The sequence below is a fragment of the Pseudonaja textilis genome, chromosome 8 (genome assembly GCF_049901715.1).
Source record: "Pseudonaja textilis isolate UNSWEBS1 chromosome 8, rPseTex1.2, whole genome shotgun sequence".
In the NCBI taxonomy this organism is placed as follows: domain Eukaryota; kingdom Metazoa; phylum Chordata; class Lepidosauria; order Squamata; family Elapidae; genus Pseudonaja; species Pseudonaja textilis.
Genome location: NC_141997.1, coordinates 52080593 through 52101994, shown reverse-complemented (window position 1 = coordinate 52101994; position 21402 = coordinate 52080593). Strand labels below are relative to the sequence as shown.

General features: G+C 43.6%; 1 protein-coding gene across 1 annotated transcript in view; it reads right to left on the bottom strand.

The window, feature by feature from the left end:
* UVSSA (UV stimulated scaffold protein A) overlaps window positions 1-18446 on the bottom strand; it is a 50805-nt gene extending 32359 nt beyond the window's left edge. Inside the window, exons 1-7 of the mRNA XM_087938074.1 lie at window positions 18305-18446; window positions 16523-16622; window positions 13896-14226; window positions 12631-12751; window positions 10902-11297; window positions 9134-9243; window positions 8550-8675 (exon numbers count right to left, since the gene is read on the bottom strand). Coding sequence (XP_087794200.1) covers window positions 8550-8675; window positions 9134-9243; window positions 10902-11297; window positions 12631-12751; window positions 13896-14226; window positions 16523-16622; window positions 18305-18323 — 1203 coding nt within the window. The 5' untranslated portion in view covers window positions 18324-18446. The remainder of the gene's footprint in view (window positions 1-8549; window positions 8676-9133; window positions 9244-10901; window positions 11298-12630; window positions 12752-13895; window positions 14227-16522; window positions 16623-18304) is intronic.
* Window positions 18447-21402: the final 2956 nt, after the last annotated feature.

Sequence of the window (21402 nt, the reverse complement as noted above, 5' to 3'; positions counted from 1 at the left end):
CGGAGAGCGGAATAATAAGATGCAAATTCACTCTGTTTAGGCACAATCCATGAAGTGCACATTTAGTCTCTATAGAAAGCATTAATCACGGGAAACTGTAATATTTGTTATCAGTCCAACACTAATCAAAAGCCAAGCCTGTCACTTCCACTGACCTGTAAAACGTCCCAATTATACTCTTTGGAAATGACAGGAGCACTTAACTTCCTCGCGGAGCAAATGACGACAATCAATCACGTTTGAATAACAATGAGCCACGGAGCTGAAAATTATTTTTTGTATAGGATCTAGCCAGGAATTTATGAAAGGTGAAAAGCCACCAAGGTTTTAGGGACGATGATTGCTTTCAGCTAGTACAGTGCATATCAAACACTAAACAGAATTTATGGGTTTTAATTTCCCAAAAGGTAGATGTGGACTTGGTGCTACAATGCATAACATATAATGCCAGCTTTTAAATATGAGGGTCATTTTCATAAAATATTATGCTTATTGTCTGCACCCTTGGATTCGACGAATAACTTCTTTATTAAGTTCTCATTTGCGGTAAAAGAAAAAAAGAAAATTAACGCCTTAGCATGAATCCCTCGGTTCCCAAATAAAGATATTAGCATTCCTATTATTTTAAGCAAACTGCCTTCCCCTCTTTATTTGTAAAGATAATTGACTATAAATGGCATTGAGTGGGACGAAGATATCTTGAGGGGGAACGATCAGAACTGGGCAGAAACAAGATCGTTCCATCATTTCCATTTCCACCCCCACTTCTTTTCATTTAAAAACTGCTTATTGAAAGAACACTCTTTTTTTATACCCAGAAAAGCAGCAGAATTGCATTAATTAGACTTGCAATGTTTGGATCTCTTTTTTCTAACTCAAAAATATGTCTTGCATCAGCGCAAAACTCTGCTTCTGACTCTTGTGGATGTAGAAGTGTGCAGTTTGAATGCACCCTCAACAGTAGTAACAAGACAATCAATAGGCTAGCAGACCCCCGAGTTCCCTTCCAACCCAATTATTCTATGTTCTACCTAAATATCTTTTCCAAGGTCTTCGTGGCTAGTCTGAGGCATATTTCTCGACTTCATTCATGGTTCTTTCATTGCTGATGGCTATTTTTACTTCACTTATTCCAATGAGCAATGCTGTATTCAGTGAGAAACGATAATTGTTCTTCTTTTTTCTTTTTTTTTACAAAGAATATCTACTTTGGGGTGCCACAGACAAAGCACTCTTAGATGCTTCTTCATGGTCAGCCAGGGTGGACCCTTGATTTAGCATATATAATATAATGGTTTGGTCAGATTTGCTTTATAGGTCAGAGAAGCGGCATCTTAATTAATCAATTAATTAATTAAATTCATCCACCATGTACCATCAATCCATTGTATATTCATTCTATCTATCTATCTATCTATCTATCTATCTATCTATCTATCTATCTATCTATCTATCTATCTAATTCTTTCTTGGCCAAGCGTGATTGGACACACAAGGAATTTGTCTTGGTGCAAATGCTCTCAGTGTGCATAAAAGTAAAGATATATTCATCAAGTCACAAATCATAAGGCTTAATAATAATAATAATAATAGCATAGGGTACAATAAGCAATCAAATCATACTAGGAAACAGTCAATATAAATCATAAGGATACAAGTGACAAAATTTACAGTTATAAAGTCACAAGTGCGAGGGGATGGGTGATAGAAAGTGATGAGAAGATTAATAATACAGTGCAGACTTTGTAAATAGTTGGGACAGTGTTGAGGGAATTATTTGTTTAGCAGAGTGATGGCGTTGGGGAAAAACTGTCCTTGTGTCTGGTTGTTCTGGTGTGCAGGGCTCTATAGCGTTGTTTTGAGGGAAGGAGTTGAAACAGTTTATGTCCGGGATGTGAGGGGTCTGTAGATATTTTCCCTGCCCTCTTTTTGACTCATGCAGTATGCAGGTCCTCCATGGAAGGCAGGTTGGTAGCAATTGATATAGCAATAGATGGTAATTATCTATCTATATCTATTTATCTATCCATCCATCCATTTATCTGTTCTATTTATCTATCCATTTTGTATTATGTACCATCTGTCTATCCATCATATATTCTATCTATCTATCCACCCAACTACTCATCTATCATCTATCCATCCATCCCTATAATTTCTCATCTATCTGTATATCCATCTATCTATCCATCATCCAGCTCTATTTATGATCTATCTATCTATCTATCTATCTATCTATCTATCTATCTATCTATCTATCTATCTATCTATCTATCTATCTATCTATCCCAACTACTCATCTATCATCTATCCATCCATCCCTATAATTTCTCATCTATCTATATATCCATCTATCTATCTATTCATCCATCATCCATCTCTATCTATGATCTATCTATCTATCTATCTATCTATCTATCTATCTATCTATCTATCTATCTATCTATCTATCTATCTACCCAACTACTCATCTATCATCTATCCATCCATCCCTATATTTTCTCATCTATCTATCTATCCATCCATCATCCATCTCTATCTATGGTCTACCTACCTACCTACCAAGGAGTCAGTGTGGTTTAGTGGTTAAGCACCAGGGTAGAAACTGGGAGAGTCTTGAGTTCTAGCCCCACATCAGGCACGCAGCCAGCTGGGTGGCTCTGGGCCGGTCATTCTCTCTCAGCCCCAGGAAGGAGGCAATGGCAAGCCACTCCTGAACCCTGACTAAGAACATGACAGGGACTCGTCCCGGCCGTTGCCAGGAGTCAACAATGACTCAATGGCGCACACCCACAACTGCAGACACATCCCTAGGAGAAAAAGTGGGGGGGAAAGGAAGCCAAAGCTAATAGCTCGCCAACTCCGAATTTCTGAAAAACACAAGCCGCTTTGTGGATCACAATGTGGGCAACCCACATCGCCTCCCTTCCCCTCAGGAAACCGCTTCCGCTCAGGCGTGAGCGTAAGTAGGGCCCAGAGTTGAGTTGTGATATTTTTTCCCGCTAATGTGAGGCAATCCTCTCATAAGTGAACTCTAAACTTCATTTGTCTTTCAGCAGGCTTGATGACTATGCATTTAAAAACCCATTCTCTCTTATAAACTAAAAATTAAGCGTACTCAACTGTGGTGGCCGTCACTGCACCTGCTATTTATATGCTAATATCCTCACCAGAAGATCTTGCAAATTATTCTACCACACCAATATCTCACACGCATCTACTCACACTGATTCTCTCTCTCTCTCTCTCTCTGATTTTTGGCCAAGGAATTTCTCTCTCTCTCTCTCATTCACTCTTTCTTTCTCTTTCTCTCTCATTCTCTCCCTCTCTTTCTGTCCCTCCTTCTTTTTCTCTCTCATTCATTTTCAGTCTCTCTTTCTCTCTCTCTCTCTCTCTGTCCCTCATTCTGTTTCTCTCTCTCATTCTTTCTCATTCTTTTTCTCTTTCTGTCCCTCATTCTCTTTCTCTCATTCTCTTTCTGTCCCTCATTCTCTTTCTCTTTCTGTCCCTCATTCTCTTTCTCTCATTCTCTCTCTTTCTCATTCTCTTTCTTTCTCTCTTTCTCTCATTTTCTCTTTGTCTCTCATTTTCTCTTTCTGTCCCTCATTCTTTCTCTCTTTCATTCTTTTTCTGCCTCTCATTCTTCCTTTCTCTCTCTTTCTCTCTTTCTGTCCCTCATTCTCTTTCTCTCATTCTCTTTCTTTCTCTCATTCTTTCTTTCTCTCATTCTATCTTTGTCTCTCATTTTCTCTTTCTGTCCCTCATTCTCTTTCTCTTTCTCTCATTCTCTTTCTGTCTTTCATTCTTTTTCTGTCTTTCATTCTTCCTTTCTCTTTCTCTCTCTTTCTGTCTCTCATTCTCTCATTCTCTCCCTTTCCATCTCATTCTCTCTCTCTCTCTGATATATATGAATGAGAGAAATTGGAACGGAACCAACTGATAGGAGCAACCATCACTGTTTGAATTGCGCCCCGATGCCAAAGGGAGCCCAGTTACCCCGAAGGGAGGCGAGGCGAGGCTTGCAAAAAGCCGCCTCCTGCCATGTATAAAAATCCTTGGGATCGACTGACCGTCGGAGCAGCTGCCAAGATTCTTCACTGGGATGCAGACTTTTATAACTCTGACACAGCCGTTTTTTCACACTTATGACCATTATTTCACACCTATGACCACTGCAGCCCCCATGTGTCACGTGATCAAAATTCAGACGCTTTTGTAACTGACTCCTAGTTATGATGGTCGCAGTGTTTCCTGGGGGGAGGGGGCTTATCCCCTTTGCGACTGTCTGACGAGCAAAGTCAACGGGGAAAGCCAGATTCACTTAATGACCGTGTCACTAACTTGAGCCCCTGCAGGGATGAACAGCTGTGGCAAGAAGAGCTGTGAAAAGGGGTAAAATTCACGTGACAAGTGTCTCTCGCTTAGCAACAGAAGTTTCGGGTCCAATTGTGGTCGTAAGCCGAGGACTACTTACATAACGTCCATAATGCTGCCAAATGGACCTAGAATGTTCTTTCAGAGGTTCAACCTGGAACGGACGTGCGACTAAATAACTCTGAGGGAGATGAGTGGTTGAGAAATATGGGGAATGAAAGAATGAATGAAAGAATGAATGAAAGAATGAATGAAAGAATGAACGCCCCGCCCTAGTCAACTCTGGCATCTGAACCTAGACCAAAAAAAAAAAATCTCATTTTTTTTCCCTTAGAAAACAAGAAGCAGAGCCACGAAAGGTGTCTATTTCCCAAACCCTCCCCACCTTTTCCATGGCCAGACGTGTCGTCGAACGATAAGACTTTGTGGTGGCACTTAGTGCCTCCTTTTCCCAAACCTTATTTGCTTTTAAAGGCCCCCTAACTGTGAACCAGACTGCCTCACAACTGGAACCTCTCTGCAAAAGGATGGGTTGATAACTCTACAGTACTACTTAAGGTGGTTGTTTTTTTAGCCTTGAATTTAAAGTTTAAATATGCAAGGTTTGCCAAACGTAGCACACTAGCGTGACCTAGCAGTCCTAAAAATGCATTTTTGACCACGAGTCCAAATACAGGTAGGGTTCCCTGCCTAGGCAGGGGGTTGGACTAGAAGACCTCCAAGGTCCCTTCCAGCTATTCTCTTCTGTTCTACTCTATTCTCCTATTCTATTCTATTCTATTCTATTCTATTCTATTCTATTCTATTCTATATTTATTCTATATTCTATATTTATTCTATATTCTATATTTATTCTATATTCAATTCAATCTATTCTATTTTCTATTGTATTCTATATTTATTCTATATTCAATTCAATCTATTTTTTATTCTATTTTCTATTCTATTCTATATTCTATATTTATTCTAGATTTGATTTGATTCGATTCTATTTTCTATTCTATTTTCTATTCTATTTTCTATTCTATTTTCTATTCTATTTTTTATTCTATTTTCTATTCTATTCTGTATTCTATATTTATTCTAGATTCGATTCAATTCTATTTTCTATTCTATTTTCTATTCCATAAGAATTTTCTTCTTGCGAACTGAAAGGACAAAGGCATTTGGGAGACTTGCTGTGGGCTACAACTCACTTTCCTGCCAGGAAGTAAAAGAGGTGCATTTTTACCCTGCATTTGGCATTAAATTATTCTTGCAGCTGCCAGATTTCATCCCGTCCGTCTTGCCACGAAAGACACAGGTCCCTATTTTGTAGCAGTAACATTCCTCTACAGAATTAAGCAGTGGAAGAACAGGTGGCCCTTTGCAAGTCCTCCACTAAAATTAAAGCCCTTCCTAACTGCAACCCAAGAAGCTGCTTTGCGGCCATTAATTCCAGCTATTAACTTAAGTGCATATATAATAATTCAGTAAAGTAACACCATCTTCAAACTGCCCTATCCAAAGACTAGCCAGCGCCAACTTCTGCTTAGCTTTCCAAAAATTCAAAGTCAACCAGATGCTGCCCTCTAGCTGGTCACAAGTATTATTTTAGGCAAAATGTTTAAATAGAAATTCTAAAGTGGTATTAAAAACTGGCAGTTTCAAATCAAAATATCTCCTCCAAACGTTCTGCTGCTTGCAAACCAGGAGCAGGTTTGCCTTCTCTTTAATCCTGCTTCGGTACAAATTCTGCCCAAAGTCCTACAACTTCATCGCGGGCTGCTTGTTGTTGCTTTGTTACAAGCGGATTTCTCTGCCAACCGAAAACTGTCGTTGCCACTTTGCAGGACCGTTGTGATGGCTGGCTTCCATTTCTTTAGCAAACTGATTTTGAAAAAATAAGGAATCCTCAGCTCAGGGATAGCCTCCCTTTCCCAAAATGTTCAACTTTCAAGAAACAACATAGGGGATTCAGCTTAAGTATATTTTCTTCTTCCCCACCTCAAATATCAGAATCTAAAACTAAAGGATTCTCTAACTACATCAAGTTATAGTCTAAGAGGACAACTTTCCGTGGAGTCCTTAAAGTTAATTTCCGCTGGTCTCATATAATATGGTTCATACGGTAAAATAATGCAGGCTTGTTGTTGTTTTTTCTTTGGTCTTTATTTGCAAACTCAGTGACTATAAAAAAAACCCAAATGACTTGATCCCACTTTGTTCATTACGCTTGTCAGTATTTTAAACGTTCAATTTATGTTCACGGGAAAACTTGGGAGAGATTTGCTAGTTCTAATTTAGGGAATTTCAGACCCCCCCCTTCACGATATAGCTAGTGTCAGGAGGGCAAAGTTGGAGGCATTAAAGGGGATTTATTCTACTTTGGTGACTTCTGTTATTTTTGTGCCACGTCCCAACATAGTTCAGACACCCATGGTTTAGTGGTGTGTCACGGTAGATTCTCTGCGTGCATTTAAGGCTCTACACTTGTACACCGAGAAGGGAGGCTGCTCACACACACGCAGCGGAAGACAGATGTGTGAACAAGGCCTTCCATTTTAATCCGAGCTTCGTTGACTCCATCACCCATCTTGTCCCAGAACGGCCCACCCGACAGCTTGGCAGAAAAGTGTGAAATTGGAAACCCAAATGACTTTTCCTGCAGCCGCTGAGCAAGAAAGCACATCCCTGGCTTGTTTATAAACAAAAAGGGGGGGTGTTTAAATGTGAATTTTTTTTTTAACATGGAACATTAAATAATCCAAAGCAAACACTTACGGAGAAAGTCTCCGTGGGCAAGCTAATCACTGCAAGCCCCGAGCTAATTTTATGACACGTAAAAAAACACCTCACATAGTTCCAAGAATAAAATCTCTAAAAGGGAAAATGTCTGTTTATGATGGTCGGTGACCAGTCAATGTGACAAGCACAAAAACAAAACAAAACACCAGACAACCAAGAGAACAAATAAAATATATGGTACATTAGCAAACTAGAGAATGTGAGGATTTCATGAGCTGTTTAAGATGTATCCCCTGGTCTGTAATCAAGTCAAACTGCGGTAAATATTGTCGTTAAAAACAGAATAAAATAAAATTGTGGCTTATAACGGGGAACACATTTAAACATGCTTGTGCAACCGAAAAGAATAAACTTCTCTTTGTGGGTTACAAAGGCAACAAAGCTGGAGAATTGACAATTAAAGCAACGTTGGTCAACCTGAACATCTGTTAAGAGATGTAGATTTCAACCCCCTGAATTCCGCCAGCCAGCCAAGAATTAATAAAGGGTCCTTTGGCACTCTCTGAGCTGGCTTGTTTTCTTGCAGATATTTCATTACCCAACTAGGTAACATCATCAGTGCCAGAAGGGAGAAGGCATTGTGGGAGAGGAGGAGGAGGAGGAGGAGGAGGAGGAGGAGGAGGAGGAGGCGGAGGAGGAGGAGGAGGAAGGAAGGAAGGAGATAGGGAGGAGGAGGAGGAGGAGGAGGAGGAGGGGAGGGGAGGGGGAGAACTGTGAGATCCTTGGTGCTCTCTGAGCTGGCTTGCAGACGTTTCATTACCCAACTAGGTAACATCATCAGTGCCAGAAGGGAGAAGGCATTGTGGAGAGGAGGAGGAGGAGGAGGAGGAGGAGGAGGAGGAAGGAAGGAAGGAGATAGGGAGGAGGAGGAGGAGGAGGAGGAGGAGGGGGAGGGGGGGGGGGGAGAACTGTGAGATCCTTGGTGCTCTCTGAGCTGGCTTGCAGACGTTTCATTACCCAACTAGGTAACATCATCAGTGCCAAAAGGGAGAAGGTATTGTGGAGAAGAGGAGGAGGAGGAGGGGGAGGGGAGGGGAGGAGGAGGAGGGAGGTAGAGAAGGATAGAAGGACTGTGAGTTCCTTGGTACTCTCTGAGCTTGTTTTCTTGCAGATGTTTCATTACCAAACTAGGTAACATCATCAGTGCTAGTAAGGACTGCTGTTTGCAAATGCCATTCCTTCTACCACTGATGTTACCTAGTTGGGTCATGAAACGTCTGCAAGAAAACCACCAAGCTCAGAGAGCACCAAGGACCCCTCATGTCAACCCCGAGCTACAAATATTCTCCTTTATTGGCAAGAATGAATAAATAGCCTGTTAAGAAAACGCAGCCACTTCAGTTGCAGGAGACCCGAATATTCAATTAGAAATATCCGGTTTGACTCACCTGGTTTTTCCTCTCTTTAAAATCAATGTTCATTTTTTTAGTCTTCTCCAAAGCTGTCTCCAGTCTGTTTTTAAGGTCGATGGCTTGTCTCAGGCGATCGTCGCTTATCCCAGCCCTGGTGAATAACTACAAATTGCAGATCGGTCAGATTCATCCTTCTAAGATGACCTAAGCATCTCATACACCACAAGGAAAAATAATGGCAATCTGCAATTCTTTAACTACTGGCGGCTCATCGGCTTATTTCAAATGGAAAAAGAAAAATGCAGGGAAAAATAAGGAGCTAAAAATCCAATATAATTTCTCCTTAATTCCAGGTTGCTTCTCTCCTTGGTTAGTTTCCACCCATTGTTTCTTGTCCTGTCTTCTGGGGCTTTGGAGACTAAGTTGACCCTCTATTGACCCCACAAATATTTTGAAGGCTGCTCTCATGTCTCCCTGGTCCTTCTCTTTGTTACAATAGATCACAAAAGCATCTTACAGCTGTTTTGGTCCCAAAAGGTCTCAGCACCATTATAATTACAGAATGAAAGCAATCCAACTTCATTCTTAAGTTATTTATTTTTTTAAAAAAAAATGCTTACCTGAATCCAATACTGCACCAATGGCAAATACTTATTTGTTACGAGCTTAAAACTATCCGAAAGGTTATTGATGATGGCTGCATTGTCTTCATTCTCGCTCAGTTTCACATCTAGCAGGAACAAAGGAAGTCAAGAGATCAAATTTCTCTCTCGGGATTCTTGTGCATTTTTCGCTAAGTAGATACACAGTACACACACATATGTACATAGACTGTGTATACACAATGTATGCACCACAGAAACACAGATAGCACTGATAAATTCAGTAAAAAAAACAACAGTAATAAGAGTTGGAAGGAAACTTAAAGGTCATTTAGTCCAACCCCGTTCTTGCAAGAGACCTATACTATTTCTGATGGATGGCAGTCCAGACTCTTCTTAAAAGTCCTCCAGTGTTGGGGCACTCACAATTTCTAAAGGCGATTTGTTCCACTGGTTACTTGTTCTCATTGCTGGGAAGTTTCTCCTAAGTTCTAGATTTGCTCTTCTCCTTAGTTTAATGCAGAGGCCCCAAAACTTGGGCCACTTTAGGACTTCCAAGTCTCTCTGCTGGCTGGAGAATTCTGGGAGTTGAAGTCCACAAGTCTTAAAGGGACCAAGTTTGGGGACCTCTGGTTGAATGTGTTGCTTCGCTCCTTGGTGTCATTATTTTCAAGAATAACGGTTCAACATTACCCTTGGAAATCTATGTTCCTGTTGAGTGTTTGGCAACTTATTCTAGAGCTGTGTTGGTGCAGTGGTTAGAATGCGGTACTGCGGTTCTGCTGACTGCCGGCTGACTGCAATTTCGCCGTTCGAATCACACCAGGTTCAAGGTTGACTCAGCCTTCTGTCCTTCTGGGGTGGGTAAAATGAGGAGCCAGATCGTTGGGGTTTGCAAGAGGCTGACTCTGTAAAACCACTTAAGAGAGGGCTGTAAGGCAGCGGTCGCCAACCAGTGGGCTGGGGACCACTGGTGGCCCATGAGAAAATTTGGGTGGTCCGCAGAGAAATGTCCCGCCCCAAAGCAATTAATCCAGGCTGCGTGGGAACACAAGGCTGTGCTGCCCACATGGCCCGTGGGAACACAAGGCTTGTGTCGCTTGCATTGTGAACAACACATGGTAGTGAGGGGAGGGGGAAGAGGGTGGTGGAGGAGAACTTGCCCCATTCGCCCCACATGCCTGGCCTGGCCATGGGGCTGCTTCTTTCCGCTTGTTTCTTCTTCTGCTTTTGGCTGCACACAAGGAAAGCAGCAGAAGTCTTTCTTTCTCTCCCCCAAACTCCGCCAGAAATGAGTCTTTGGGACCCTGCAAGGCCTCCTGCGCCAAGAGGCTGCACCAGTGCGATAAGTCTCACAAAGACTCGTTTCTGGCGGAGTTTGGGGGAGAGAAAGAAAGACTTCTGCTGCTCCTGCTGTTTTCCTTGCATGAAGCCAAAAGTCTCTCTCTCTCTCTCTCTCTCTCCCCCACTAAGAATGGAGCTGAAGACGGTATCCTGCGATCCCAAATAATGATCGATTGGTAGGAAAATGGGGTGGGGAACTTTCCTGCAGACTTTTTGGAGGGGTTTTTCCAGGTTCTCTGGTCCGTGGGATTTAAAATGATGAGTTTGGTGGTCTCTGAGGTCCAAAAGGTTGGATACCCCCGCTGTAGGGCCCTGTGAAGCGATGTATAAATCTGCTATTGCTATTGCTACTCATGTGGGTTGTTCTGCTGTGGCAAAAATGATATTCGATGCCACCTGTGAGCAAAAAGCAACTTCTGGATGAAACAGGTCCAACAACTACCTGAAGGCACTTCAAGACTGAGGGTGTATTTGTAAGAGCCGAGTCCGTGGCTGCGAAGGAACATGGCGGGATCCTCATCTCCCATAACCCTGAGAGAACTCGATGCAGGCTTTTGTAAGGGATCTTCTGGATCTTGGTCCTTCTCCATTTCACCGCTGGAGTCGGGGGAAGGATCTTTTTGGGGTCCTGGAGAAATGGCAAGGAGGTCCTTGCTACAACAAGGCTGTGGATCGTGATCCAGAAAAGCTGCTCGCTGGCTTGCAACCCGGGCCGAAGGACCTCGCCTCCAACCTGTGGTATCAGCCTCGTGCATGGCGAAGTCCAAAGGATCTGGAACCAACAGCTGAAAACAACTCTCCAGCTCGGTCAGCACAGACTGGATTTCTGGAGACGCCTCTGCCAAGAAAATGCAGGACACTTAGGTGTGATGACCCGGAGAGTAACACAAACCTAACAAAATCCAAAACGTAAATAAATGTCCTCTAATTCAGTGGCCCCCAACCTTTTTTGTGCCACGGCCCGGTACCAGCATCACAAAATGATCCGCGGCCCGGTACCGGCATCAGCACGCATGACAAGGCAAGGCGAGCCGAGCGACCGGCTAGCCAGCCGTCCCCCGCTTCTCCCCGCCACCTTCAACTCCTCCTTTGTACCTTTGTCGATGGGCTTCGCTTCAGGACGGCTTCGGGACGGTCACTCAGCTCGCCTTGCCTTGGGTGCTGAAAGAATCCTCGCGCCTTAGTTTCATTCGAAGCCCCCCCTTCGATGAAACTAAGGCGCGAGGATTCCTTCAGGACCCAAACGCTGCTTTCCAACCGGAAAAGCTCACCCGGAAGCACTTTAGCGTCAAACAAGATGGCGGCGTCCAGCAAACCGGTGGCCCGGTAGGAAATGTTCCACGGACCGGGACCGGTCCGCGCCCCGGTGGTTGGGGAACCCTGCTCTAATGCCTCCAACTTGGCCCCACTGTTCAATGATTCTCCGCTGGAGATAAAACGTATTCAAAAATAGTCTTCAAAAGAAAGCAATACAGTCTGAACTTAAATGTGCCGATGAAGGCGAAACAAAAACCCTAAACAAAGTTTTCGGTGTGTCCAGAAAACACACACAGATGACTGATTCAGCAGGATTATTCACTTCTTTATAAACATAATGAGTAAAGTTTACACCACCACTTGTAGATTCTTTCAAGGCAACGCAAGCAAACACACCAGCAGCAGCTAAGAGGGCTCAGAACAACTCTAGTTTCACTTTTACTTCTCAGCAAAGCACACAGAGCCAAATCGCACCCAAGGCCGTCCGATCCCATTGGCTGGTCTGTTGCCATGCCGACTTTGTTAACCATGTCTCTGCCAGATAATGAATATACTCTGATAGATTGGGAAGAGGGGAATAACGATAATACTGCCTTTCTAGATAGTTTGATAGTGTTGTGAGAATTTTAAAATGTATGTAACTTTTGACCAAGGTGGATGGTCACAATCTGTCACAAGCTTAGAAAGTTTTCAGACCTTCATCAACTCATTTTTTTTTAACCTTTCCCCATGATAATTTTATTTTTCCCAAAGCTGCCTAACCCAGATCTTTACAGATTCCTGATCTACGAACAGATCATCGTTTTACAGCAATGGTCCTGTGGAAGAACTCCTACGGATAAAATCCAGAAACACCAGCGAAGAATGTGACACCCAGAAAGAGAACGGGAAGAAATATACCATCCAACTCTCACCTTCCATTTCCTTTTCAGCTTTTTGGGCTTTCTCCTTGTAAATATTATCCAATCGTTTTTGCCTTTCTTCGTCTCTTTTTCGTTCTGCTAATGTTCTGGCATGGACATCTTGAAAATCTACCTAGAAAGGGAAATCAGAAACCTAAGTCCCATTTAAGATAACAGGCACATTCCAAGCACGATAAAAAACCTGGATTCGGTTCCATATTGGTTATTTACGGCATAAAATGTTAATATTAATAATGCTGGCGAATCCATCGGTAAAGATTATTTCCTCGTATTTTTTTTCCGGTCTCTGGCCTCCTACTTTGAGAGAATTCATGAAAGCTGTTCTCCAGAAGTTTATAGAAGTTGCACAAAAAGGAATACATTCATCTCAATAGTTTATTTATTTAAAGTTCTCGGCTGCTAACTCCAGTGGACTCTGGGCGGTGCACAAAACTAAATTATTAAGGCAAAAGAAAGCAAAGATAGCACTGGTATTAATAAGCACCTGGGATGCACTCTCCAAACACCTGAAAACACCATCGACATTGACAAAATCACCACCAGTCAATTGCAAGAGGCAGCTTTATTCAGAACGGCTTACATCCTGCCACATTACCTTTAACACTATCAAACCATAATATCTGGCTACCCCAGGTCCTTGGCAAGGATTTAATCGGTAGACCCAAATGCCAAATCCAGTCTGAACACCTGGCCATCTGTGTAACCAACCATAATAATGAATTATATCAGTCTTCAAATGGGAGAAAAGACTCTGCAGGCTTGATGGGGGGGACGTAACTTTCCTGAATTATTATTCTGTTCAACAATGACGTCCTTTTCTACTTCCACATAGAGAAAAAGATTCAAGCAGGCAGAAAATAGGACAAATCCAATGCAGCTGAAATAGTTAATTTCTCAGTGCACGTACTCTTAATTAAATTTAAGCATTTACTACGATTTGTCAGCCTGCAAACATGGGATGGTAAATTCCGAGGCTGGCTTTTTATTCAAAACCAACGTCTTATTTCCTCACAAGCAAAGCCAGTGTAATTTTTTTTAAAAAAAGTAGTAACCATTAGTTCTCTAACCTGTTAGAGCAGTATTTTTCACCCTGGACAAGTTTAAGATGTAGGGACATCAACTCCCAGAATTCCTCAGCCCGCTTGGCTTTGCTGGCTGGGGAATTCTGGGAGTTGAAGTCCCCATATCTTAAAAGCGGCTCAGGTTGGAAATAAATCACCAAAGTCTCAAACCCTAAACTGCCAGCCTTCAGATACCTTCTTGTTCTGTTTTAAGAAGAAGTATCCCAAGGAAAGTTTCTTGTAGGCTTCGCCGTACTTTTCATGCCATTCCTGTACAGATTTTATGGCGGCCTTTTTCAGCTTCTGGGCCACATCGGCAGGTGGAGGGAGAGGCTGGTCATGGTTGGTTTCCACCGTCAGCTCTAAGAATTCTTGGAAGTTGGAAATAAGCCGCATTCGGAAGAGGTGCGAGCGAGCAAAGAGCTGGTCCACAATCTGAAAGGCTGAAAGACGGATCTCGGCGTGATCCTGGCTTAACTGGGACATCAGCAGGTGGTAAACACGGTTGATGTGCTCATCGGAACACCTGTAGGGATATCAAGGGCCGGTTAAACATGACATTAAATAATTGTTCTGACCAAGGCTTCCCAAGACCATAATTAAACACACTACTAATTAAAACAACTCGTTTTATTTCAATGCTGGGAATTATGTTCATTCCCAGCCTGTAATGAGTCCCAAACAGTCCCTCAAGATAAGCACCCACCTTTCTCTCCTCTGAATTGCTGCCAACAACTAAAGTGCCAAATGAACTGTAAAAAGCCAAACGGCGTACAAAGTCCACACAGAGGTTGTAGTTTAATGCAAACAGAATGAACAACGTTGCTTCCTGCAAAGGCTCCTGTCCCTTTGCTCCTCCTTTATGTCATATGGGAGGGCCAATCACCTCCAAGCCTTACTCCTGAATTGCCCCTTTTGTTTCAGCTGCTCTCGCCTTCTAGCAGCTTTGCACATACGCGCACATGGGAACAGGCTCCCCTTCTTCCTCTGCCTCGCTGCTGCCAGACTCCAGAGGCTCCGGAATCAGCACCCCACTCCCAGACGGTCCTGGCCCCATCTCTGCATCGGATGCAGGACCGAGTTCCCTCCAGACTCCCAGACTGGTCCCCATTCTTCCCTACTGTCCGATTCCACTGCCGTTTGCACCGGCTGCCGGTGAACCACAATAATACGGACTCATTGGATAAATACAACACAGGCAGTCCTTTGACACAGAGCCAAATTTATGTTGCTAATGAGATCTTTGTGAAGGGAGCTTTGTCCCATTTTACGGCATTTTCTTGCCACGTTTGTTAAGTGAATCCCTGCTGTCATTAAATGAGTAACAGGTTGTTAAGTGAATCTGGTTTCTGCATTGACTTTGGCAGTCAGGCAGCCGCAAAAGGAGAATCATGGGAGCGCAGGATGCTGTGACCCTCATCAATATGAACCAGTTCTCAAGCGTCTGAATTTGGATCACGTGACCATGGGCATTCCGCAACAGTCGTAACTGTGAAAAATGGTCATAAGTCACTTTTTAAAGTGCTGTTGTAACTTTGAATGGTCACTAAATGAGGACTACCTGCCTTGGTTGGCAACAGGACTCTTGCACAAGCAAAAGCAAGTGGCATTTCCACTGCAGCCACTTTCTTGATTTTTTTTGACCACTGCTTGTTGTGGCCCCATAGCGGTCAGCAGAGCTGGCAGCAGATTCGGACAGTGAGGAGGTTGGGAGGTTGAACCTGGGCCAGTCCTGGAGGCTGAGGAAGGCTTGAACGAGGCTCTGCGTCTGAGGCAGAGATGTGGCCAGGGCCGTCTTGACATTTCCCAGCTGCCTTCAGAGACGGATATCAGAGGGACGGAAGAGTAGCTGGAGCCTGTTCCCAGTGTGCGCATGCACAGAGCTGCCAGAAGAAGGGAAAAGTTCAAGAACAAGGGTAGACTCGGGAGTAAAGCCACAGGTGGGTGGTGAATGGCCCCTCCCCTAAGGAATAAAAGGGGAGTGGGGCTTTTTAGGAGACAATTAGCTCATTCCGCCATGCTTGCCAAGTATTGCAGTGTCTGAAAGATATCTGTAATTGGGAACTATCTTGAAAGATTGTTGGCCGGGACTTTGCTGGAGAGGAATTCATTGTAAATTAAACAAAAGGGGTTTATCGGGACGAGGACTCGGCCTTGTGGACTCGGCCTTGTGGCGTTGGGAAAGCCTAGGTCAGAACACTGCTTGTAGACCATCTCTGCATGCACAAAATAATAATAATTCAAACATTCTTTACTCCGGAATATAATTCCTCTCCTTGCACTAATTGAAGTCTTTTTAATCTATCAAAATCTTTAAGGTCCCCATCTTTGGCATATATAATGTAGTACAAACTTCAGACTGAGCCAGCCATTCAATGCATGTGCCCTAAACCAAGGGTTTAGATAAATAAATAAATCCATCTTCCATTTAAAGTGTGTGTCAACTGGATACGAACATCTTGTGCAATAATCATTACAATTGTAGCTAATCCAAATTCCTTACTGTAATACCAATAACTATATTCTTGTTTTCTATCGCTATACTTAATATATCTTATTGTTATCGATCTTTGTTTTCCAAGCATTGATAAAATAAACCTCTCATCATATAATATTCAGTTTATTCTTTTTCTTGGATTGCTGAAGTTAATCTGCTCATTTCTGCAGATTCTAATATTTTCTTGATCACGTTCTCTTCTACCGGAACCTTTTCGCTTTTCCAATTTTGAGCAAATGCTATTCGACCTGCAGTTAATAACATTAATAAATTAAATGTGTTTTTTCTTTACTGTAAATTTCAAATATCCTCTTTTATGGTTTACCTGCAGATGTTCTTCAGCGCTTTCATCTTCTTCGGATCCAGCTGGGGTTCCCCAGAGGTGGTCAAGTCTTCCACAAGTTGAGACAGCTGCTGGTCCATCTCTGGGGGAGCAAAACCATCCTAGCTGATAGGGTGACCCCCACCCCCCAAAAAATTCTGGAGGGTACCTTCTCTCCACCCCACCCTCCCAAAAGCAGCCACCGGGGGCTGAGCAGGCTTGAAGTAGCTGGGTGTGTGTGCTGGGGCTCCAGAGTGCAGAAACTCTGGGCAAACGGAGCCCTTGTGCAGTCTGGCCAGGTGGAGAGAGATGGTAGAAAGGGAGGCCTGCCCTGTCCAGGTCCTGAACTGTGTCCCTCCTGGGAGGCAGAGTAAGAGAATGGCAGAAAAAAAAGAGAATCGGAGAATAACAAACAGAAGAACAGGAAAAAAAAGAGAATTAACAGACAGAAGAATAGAGAAAACAGAATAAACTTGGCAACTTTACGACTATTTTTAAAAACGATTTTATTTGAGTTTTCACCAAACAAAGGTAAAATAGAACACCTTTTTTTTAGTGAACAGCATGGTTCCAGGTTTTCACTTCTCCATACAGATATAATCTCAATTTCATATTCCTCTTTCGTATTCAGTTTCATATTTTACCTCTATTTTGTATATTCTCCATTTGTTTTTTTTTTCAAATACCTCCCTCATGCTTATTTGATAGCTTTCTCATTCATTTTTAAGCCTATTTCATTTCCTTTTCAAACTTTCCATATCTTCATAATCATTACACTCATACGTTTATCTGTTCTGTTTACAATTTCATTATGCAACTTTTAAGACTTGTGGATTACAGAGGCCTCCAAAGGTGGCAACTTTTAAGACTTGTGGAAGTCTCCAAACTTGGCAACTTTTAAGACTTGTGAAGTTCAGAGGTCTCCAAACTTGGCAAATTGAAGACTTGTGGACTTCAACTCCCAGAGTCCACAAGTCTTAAAGTTGCCCAGTTTGGAGAGAATAAGTAACAGAGAATAAGACCAAAGAGAAGACAATAACAGGAGAACTGACAAACAGAAGAAGAGGGGGGAAAAAAGGAAAAGCAGAAAAACAGAGCAAGGAAGAGGGAAGACAGAACTACCTAACAGAAGAACAGGAGGAGGAAAACAGAGTAACAAAACAAGGCAACAGAACAAGGGAACAACCAACAGAAGGATACAAGGATACAAGGAATAATACAGAGAACAATAGCAAACAATAACAAAAGAGAACAACAGAGTAACCAACGGGAGAATGCAACGACAGAAGAACAGAGCAGCAGAACGGAATAACGAGCAGGATAAGAAACAGAAGAGCAAAGAGTTAGAAAAGGGAGGTGCTTGGGAGGTCATCTAGTCCAACCCCCCAATAGCAAAAGAGAACAACAGAGTAACCAACGGGAGAACGCAACGACAGAAGAACAGAGCAGCAGAGCGGAATAACGACCAGGATAAGAAAGAGAAGAGCAAAGAGTTAGGAGAGGGAGGGGTCTCAGGGGTCATCTAGTCCAACCCGCTGGCCCAAGCAGGAGACACACACACACACACACACACACACGCGTTTCATTCCGTATTAATGCCTAGCCAGACTTTTTTTTTTCCCTCTAATACCTCCGGGGATGGAGCTGACCCCCCGCACGCCCCACAACCTCCGGAGGCAAGGCGGGGAAGGGTGGGAGGTGGGGGGGTCCCGTCATCCAGGGCGGGGCGCTGGGCTCCCCTCCCCGACCCCCGGGGGAAGAGAAGCGACCCCTCCCGCCTCGCACCTGAGCCCGAGCTCTGCATGGCGGCGCCGGGACGCCCCGCCGGGGCTCGCCCGCCCGCCGCGGCCGCCGCTTCTCGGGACGACGCTCCGGACCTTCCGCGGGGGAAATAAAGACGCTGCCTGCCTTCTGCGCAGGCGCGCTTGAGGGGTGGGCCAAGAGGAGGGGGAGGAGCCACGCCTCGGTGGCGTCACGGAGCGCTGACCAATGGGAGGCCTCGGGAGGAAAAGGGCGGGGGCTAGGAGGAGGGAGTGCCGTGACGTCATTCCCGGGGGTCTCTGCCCGGCCTTGCTAGACGGGTTTTGTGGTCTGTTGTGCGGTTTTATTGAATTTGTATTCCTTTATTTAATTTAATTTTGTATTTATTTATTTTTATATTTCTTTTAGGGAATTTATTTTGCCGCCTACTCACTCCAGGCGGCTTACACAATATAAAAGCATCCTATAGCAGGGGTCTCCAACCTTGGCTCCCTTTAATCCTGGAGGACTTCAACTCCCAGAATTCCCCAGCCAGCTTTGGAGAGGAGGTTTTATTTTATTTTTTAAAATTTGGTTTGTCAATTGCTTACAACAGGGATCTCCAACCTTAGCAACTTTAAGACTAGCGGACTTCAACTCCCAGAGGTCCTCAGCCAGCAAAGCTGGCTGAGGAACTCTGGGAGTTGAAGTCCGCTAGTCTTAAAGTTGCCAAGGTTGGAGACCCCTGGCTTACAAGACAATAAGTATAAGTAAAAACATAGTTATGAATACATGGACACATACAAGAAAAATATAAAAGAAACAATAGGACAAGGACGGTAGGCACGTTGGTGCACTGATGCACGCCCCTGTCCTATACAAATAAGAATAATGAAAGAAAATGAAGGAAAAAGAAGAATCTGAATATTACTCAATTTGGCATAAATGGTACAAATGGTTAAAAAGCAGAGACTGAAAAAAGAAGATTATATCGGACAATTCCTAAGAGAGCAAGTGATACACAGATATGTAAAATAGATAAAGTTAGACATTAATAACAAAACATAAGATAACAATTATTGATGATATGTACGAGTAGATGATGGAAATATAAGATAATACTATATGTCGATGCCAAACGTTGTTGAAAATGTAATTAAAGTTTGTACTGGTGGAAAACTAATCATTATTTTTGAAAAAAAGGAATAGTGAAAGAAAATAATAATAAAAAATAAAAGAATTCCGATTTAACCCATGAGCAAACCAGGTGAAGTCTTTCCTTGCATGCTTCCTTTTCAGCCCGTTCTCACCCTCCCCCCCCCCCACCCCCAGGGGCGCCTTCAATCTCTCAAAGTAGATTGAGAGGGAGCAGGACGGAGACCCAAAGGTGCATCTTTTCCAAGAGGCAGCTGGACTTTCTTGTTTTGTGTTTGTTTTTTCCTTTGAAGACGTTTCGCTTCTCCTCCAAGAAGCTTCCTCACACTGACTCCATCCATTCCCCATCATCCAGCTGTTGGAAGTGAAAACCCACCCCTCTCCTAGGAAAATGAAATATTCTAGGATATGCTTAAAAAGGCAGAATATTACTCCTAAAAAGAGAAGTAGAAACTCAGGCAGAAGCTTACCCCACCCCCCAACCCCACCTTTGTTAATGGGCAGGCCGTTAAGGCCTGGGGGCAGAGAATTCTGCATAACAAAGGCCTCTACCCATCTCCCCTGGGAAGATGGCATCAGCCAGCACTCAGGTGAAGCCCTGTGGTCCAGACAAAGCCTGCAAGGTTAGCTAAGGCCCCGCCCCCTGGGAGCCTGACAGCCAATGGGATACATTTCTTGCACAGGAACAGGAAACAGTTAAGGTGGGACCCCCACAGAGATTATAAAAGGGTCTCTCCGCATCTTGCCTCTTTTTTGGGGGGCGGGGGGGAGGAACACCTTTGGGACAACCAGGACCTGGAAGACTGAGGATCTCCATAGACACGGGGGGTGGGTGGGAAAGACCACCAATTTTGTTACCCAAAGCAGCACCTGAAGGCAGGCCGAGAAGCAACTGATCAAGGAAACAACCTAAGAGTTAAACTTTCCTTCTGCCTTGAGCAGGGGGTTGGACTAGACGACCTCCGAGGTCCCTTCCAGCCCAGTTATCCTGTTCTTTTTGAGCGGGCAAGCGCAGGGGGTGGATTGCACAGGCTCTCCCCTTTCGCTGGGCGGCCGAAAAGCAGCGGTGTTTCCTTTCTTGGCTCCATCCGAGGTGGCAGCTGTGGAAGGAAAAATCCGATCCGGAAGAGGGTAGCAATGAGCCCAGCTGGAAACCAGGCCCAGAGGGACAAAAGGCACAAGAAAAGAGGGGGAAAGACTTGCTAGAAAAATTGGACCCTTTGCAGAATAGGCAGAATCTCCATTTTCTCCCAAGTGTCTGAGCCGAGAATAAGTAGCTTATAAAAGGCCGGTGGTGAAGGCACTTTTAACTGCTGGAAAGGGAAATATGGATATCTCTGAAAGTTAGCAATTGGGGGAAAAAAAAATAATCTGAATTTAATTATCTCTGCAATGGTTGCTGCTGCACATGGGCTCTCTTTTCTCCGCTCCATAATGGCGGAGGCAACCCTGGGGCTGGCCTTGAGGGAATACCCGGGGTGGCTATGGAAACAAGGAGGGCAGGAATATTCCTTAAAAAGCCCTGGAAAAGGAGAGCTGTTTATTTGGAGGTTCATTGGTTTTGCTGAAGCAGGATAAACACAGACACATTGTTCTTCTGAATCTACTATACTTTTAAGTAAGTGAAATTGGGCAGGGCCTCATGGGAGACATCACAACGGTTTCAAAAATATTCACTGCATAGGCTTATTTTTCAAGCGCTACTCGTCTACGATAAATGGGGAACATTAAATCAGACCCCTGAATAAAATTTGGAGATTGAAGAGTCAGTCTGGGGATTATTAGTACACTGAACTCAGGAAAATATGATTTGGAAAGTATCACGTCTAAAGTCCAGTTGAGGCTTAAATACGGTGAAGTCTGTGAATAAGCCATCTTTTTATTAGTCCATTTTATATTAAATTATTGCGAGGCCTTGCATCACGCCCAGTTGTTCACCTCCAAGTCAGAGTACCTTAAGTATTAAATGTGTGTTATTTCTCTACTTA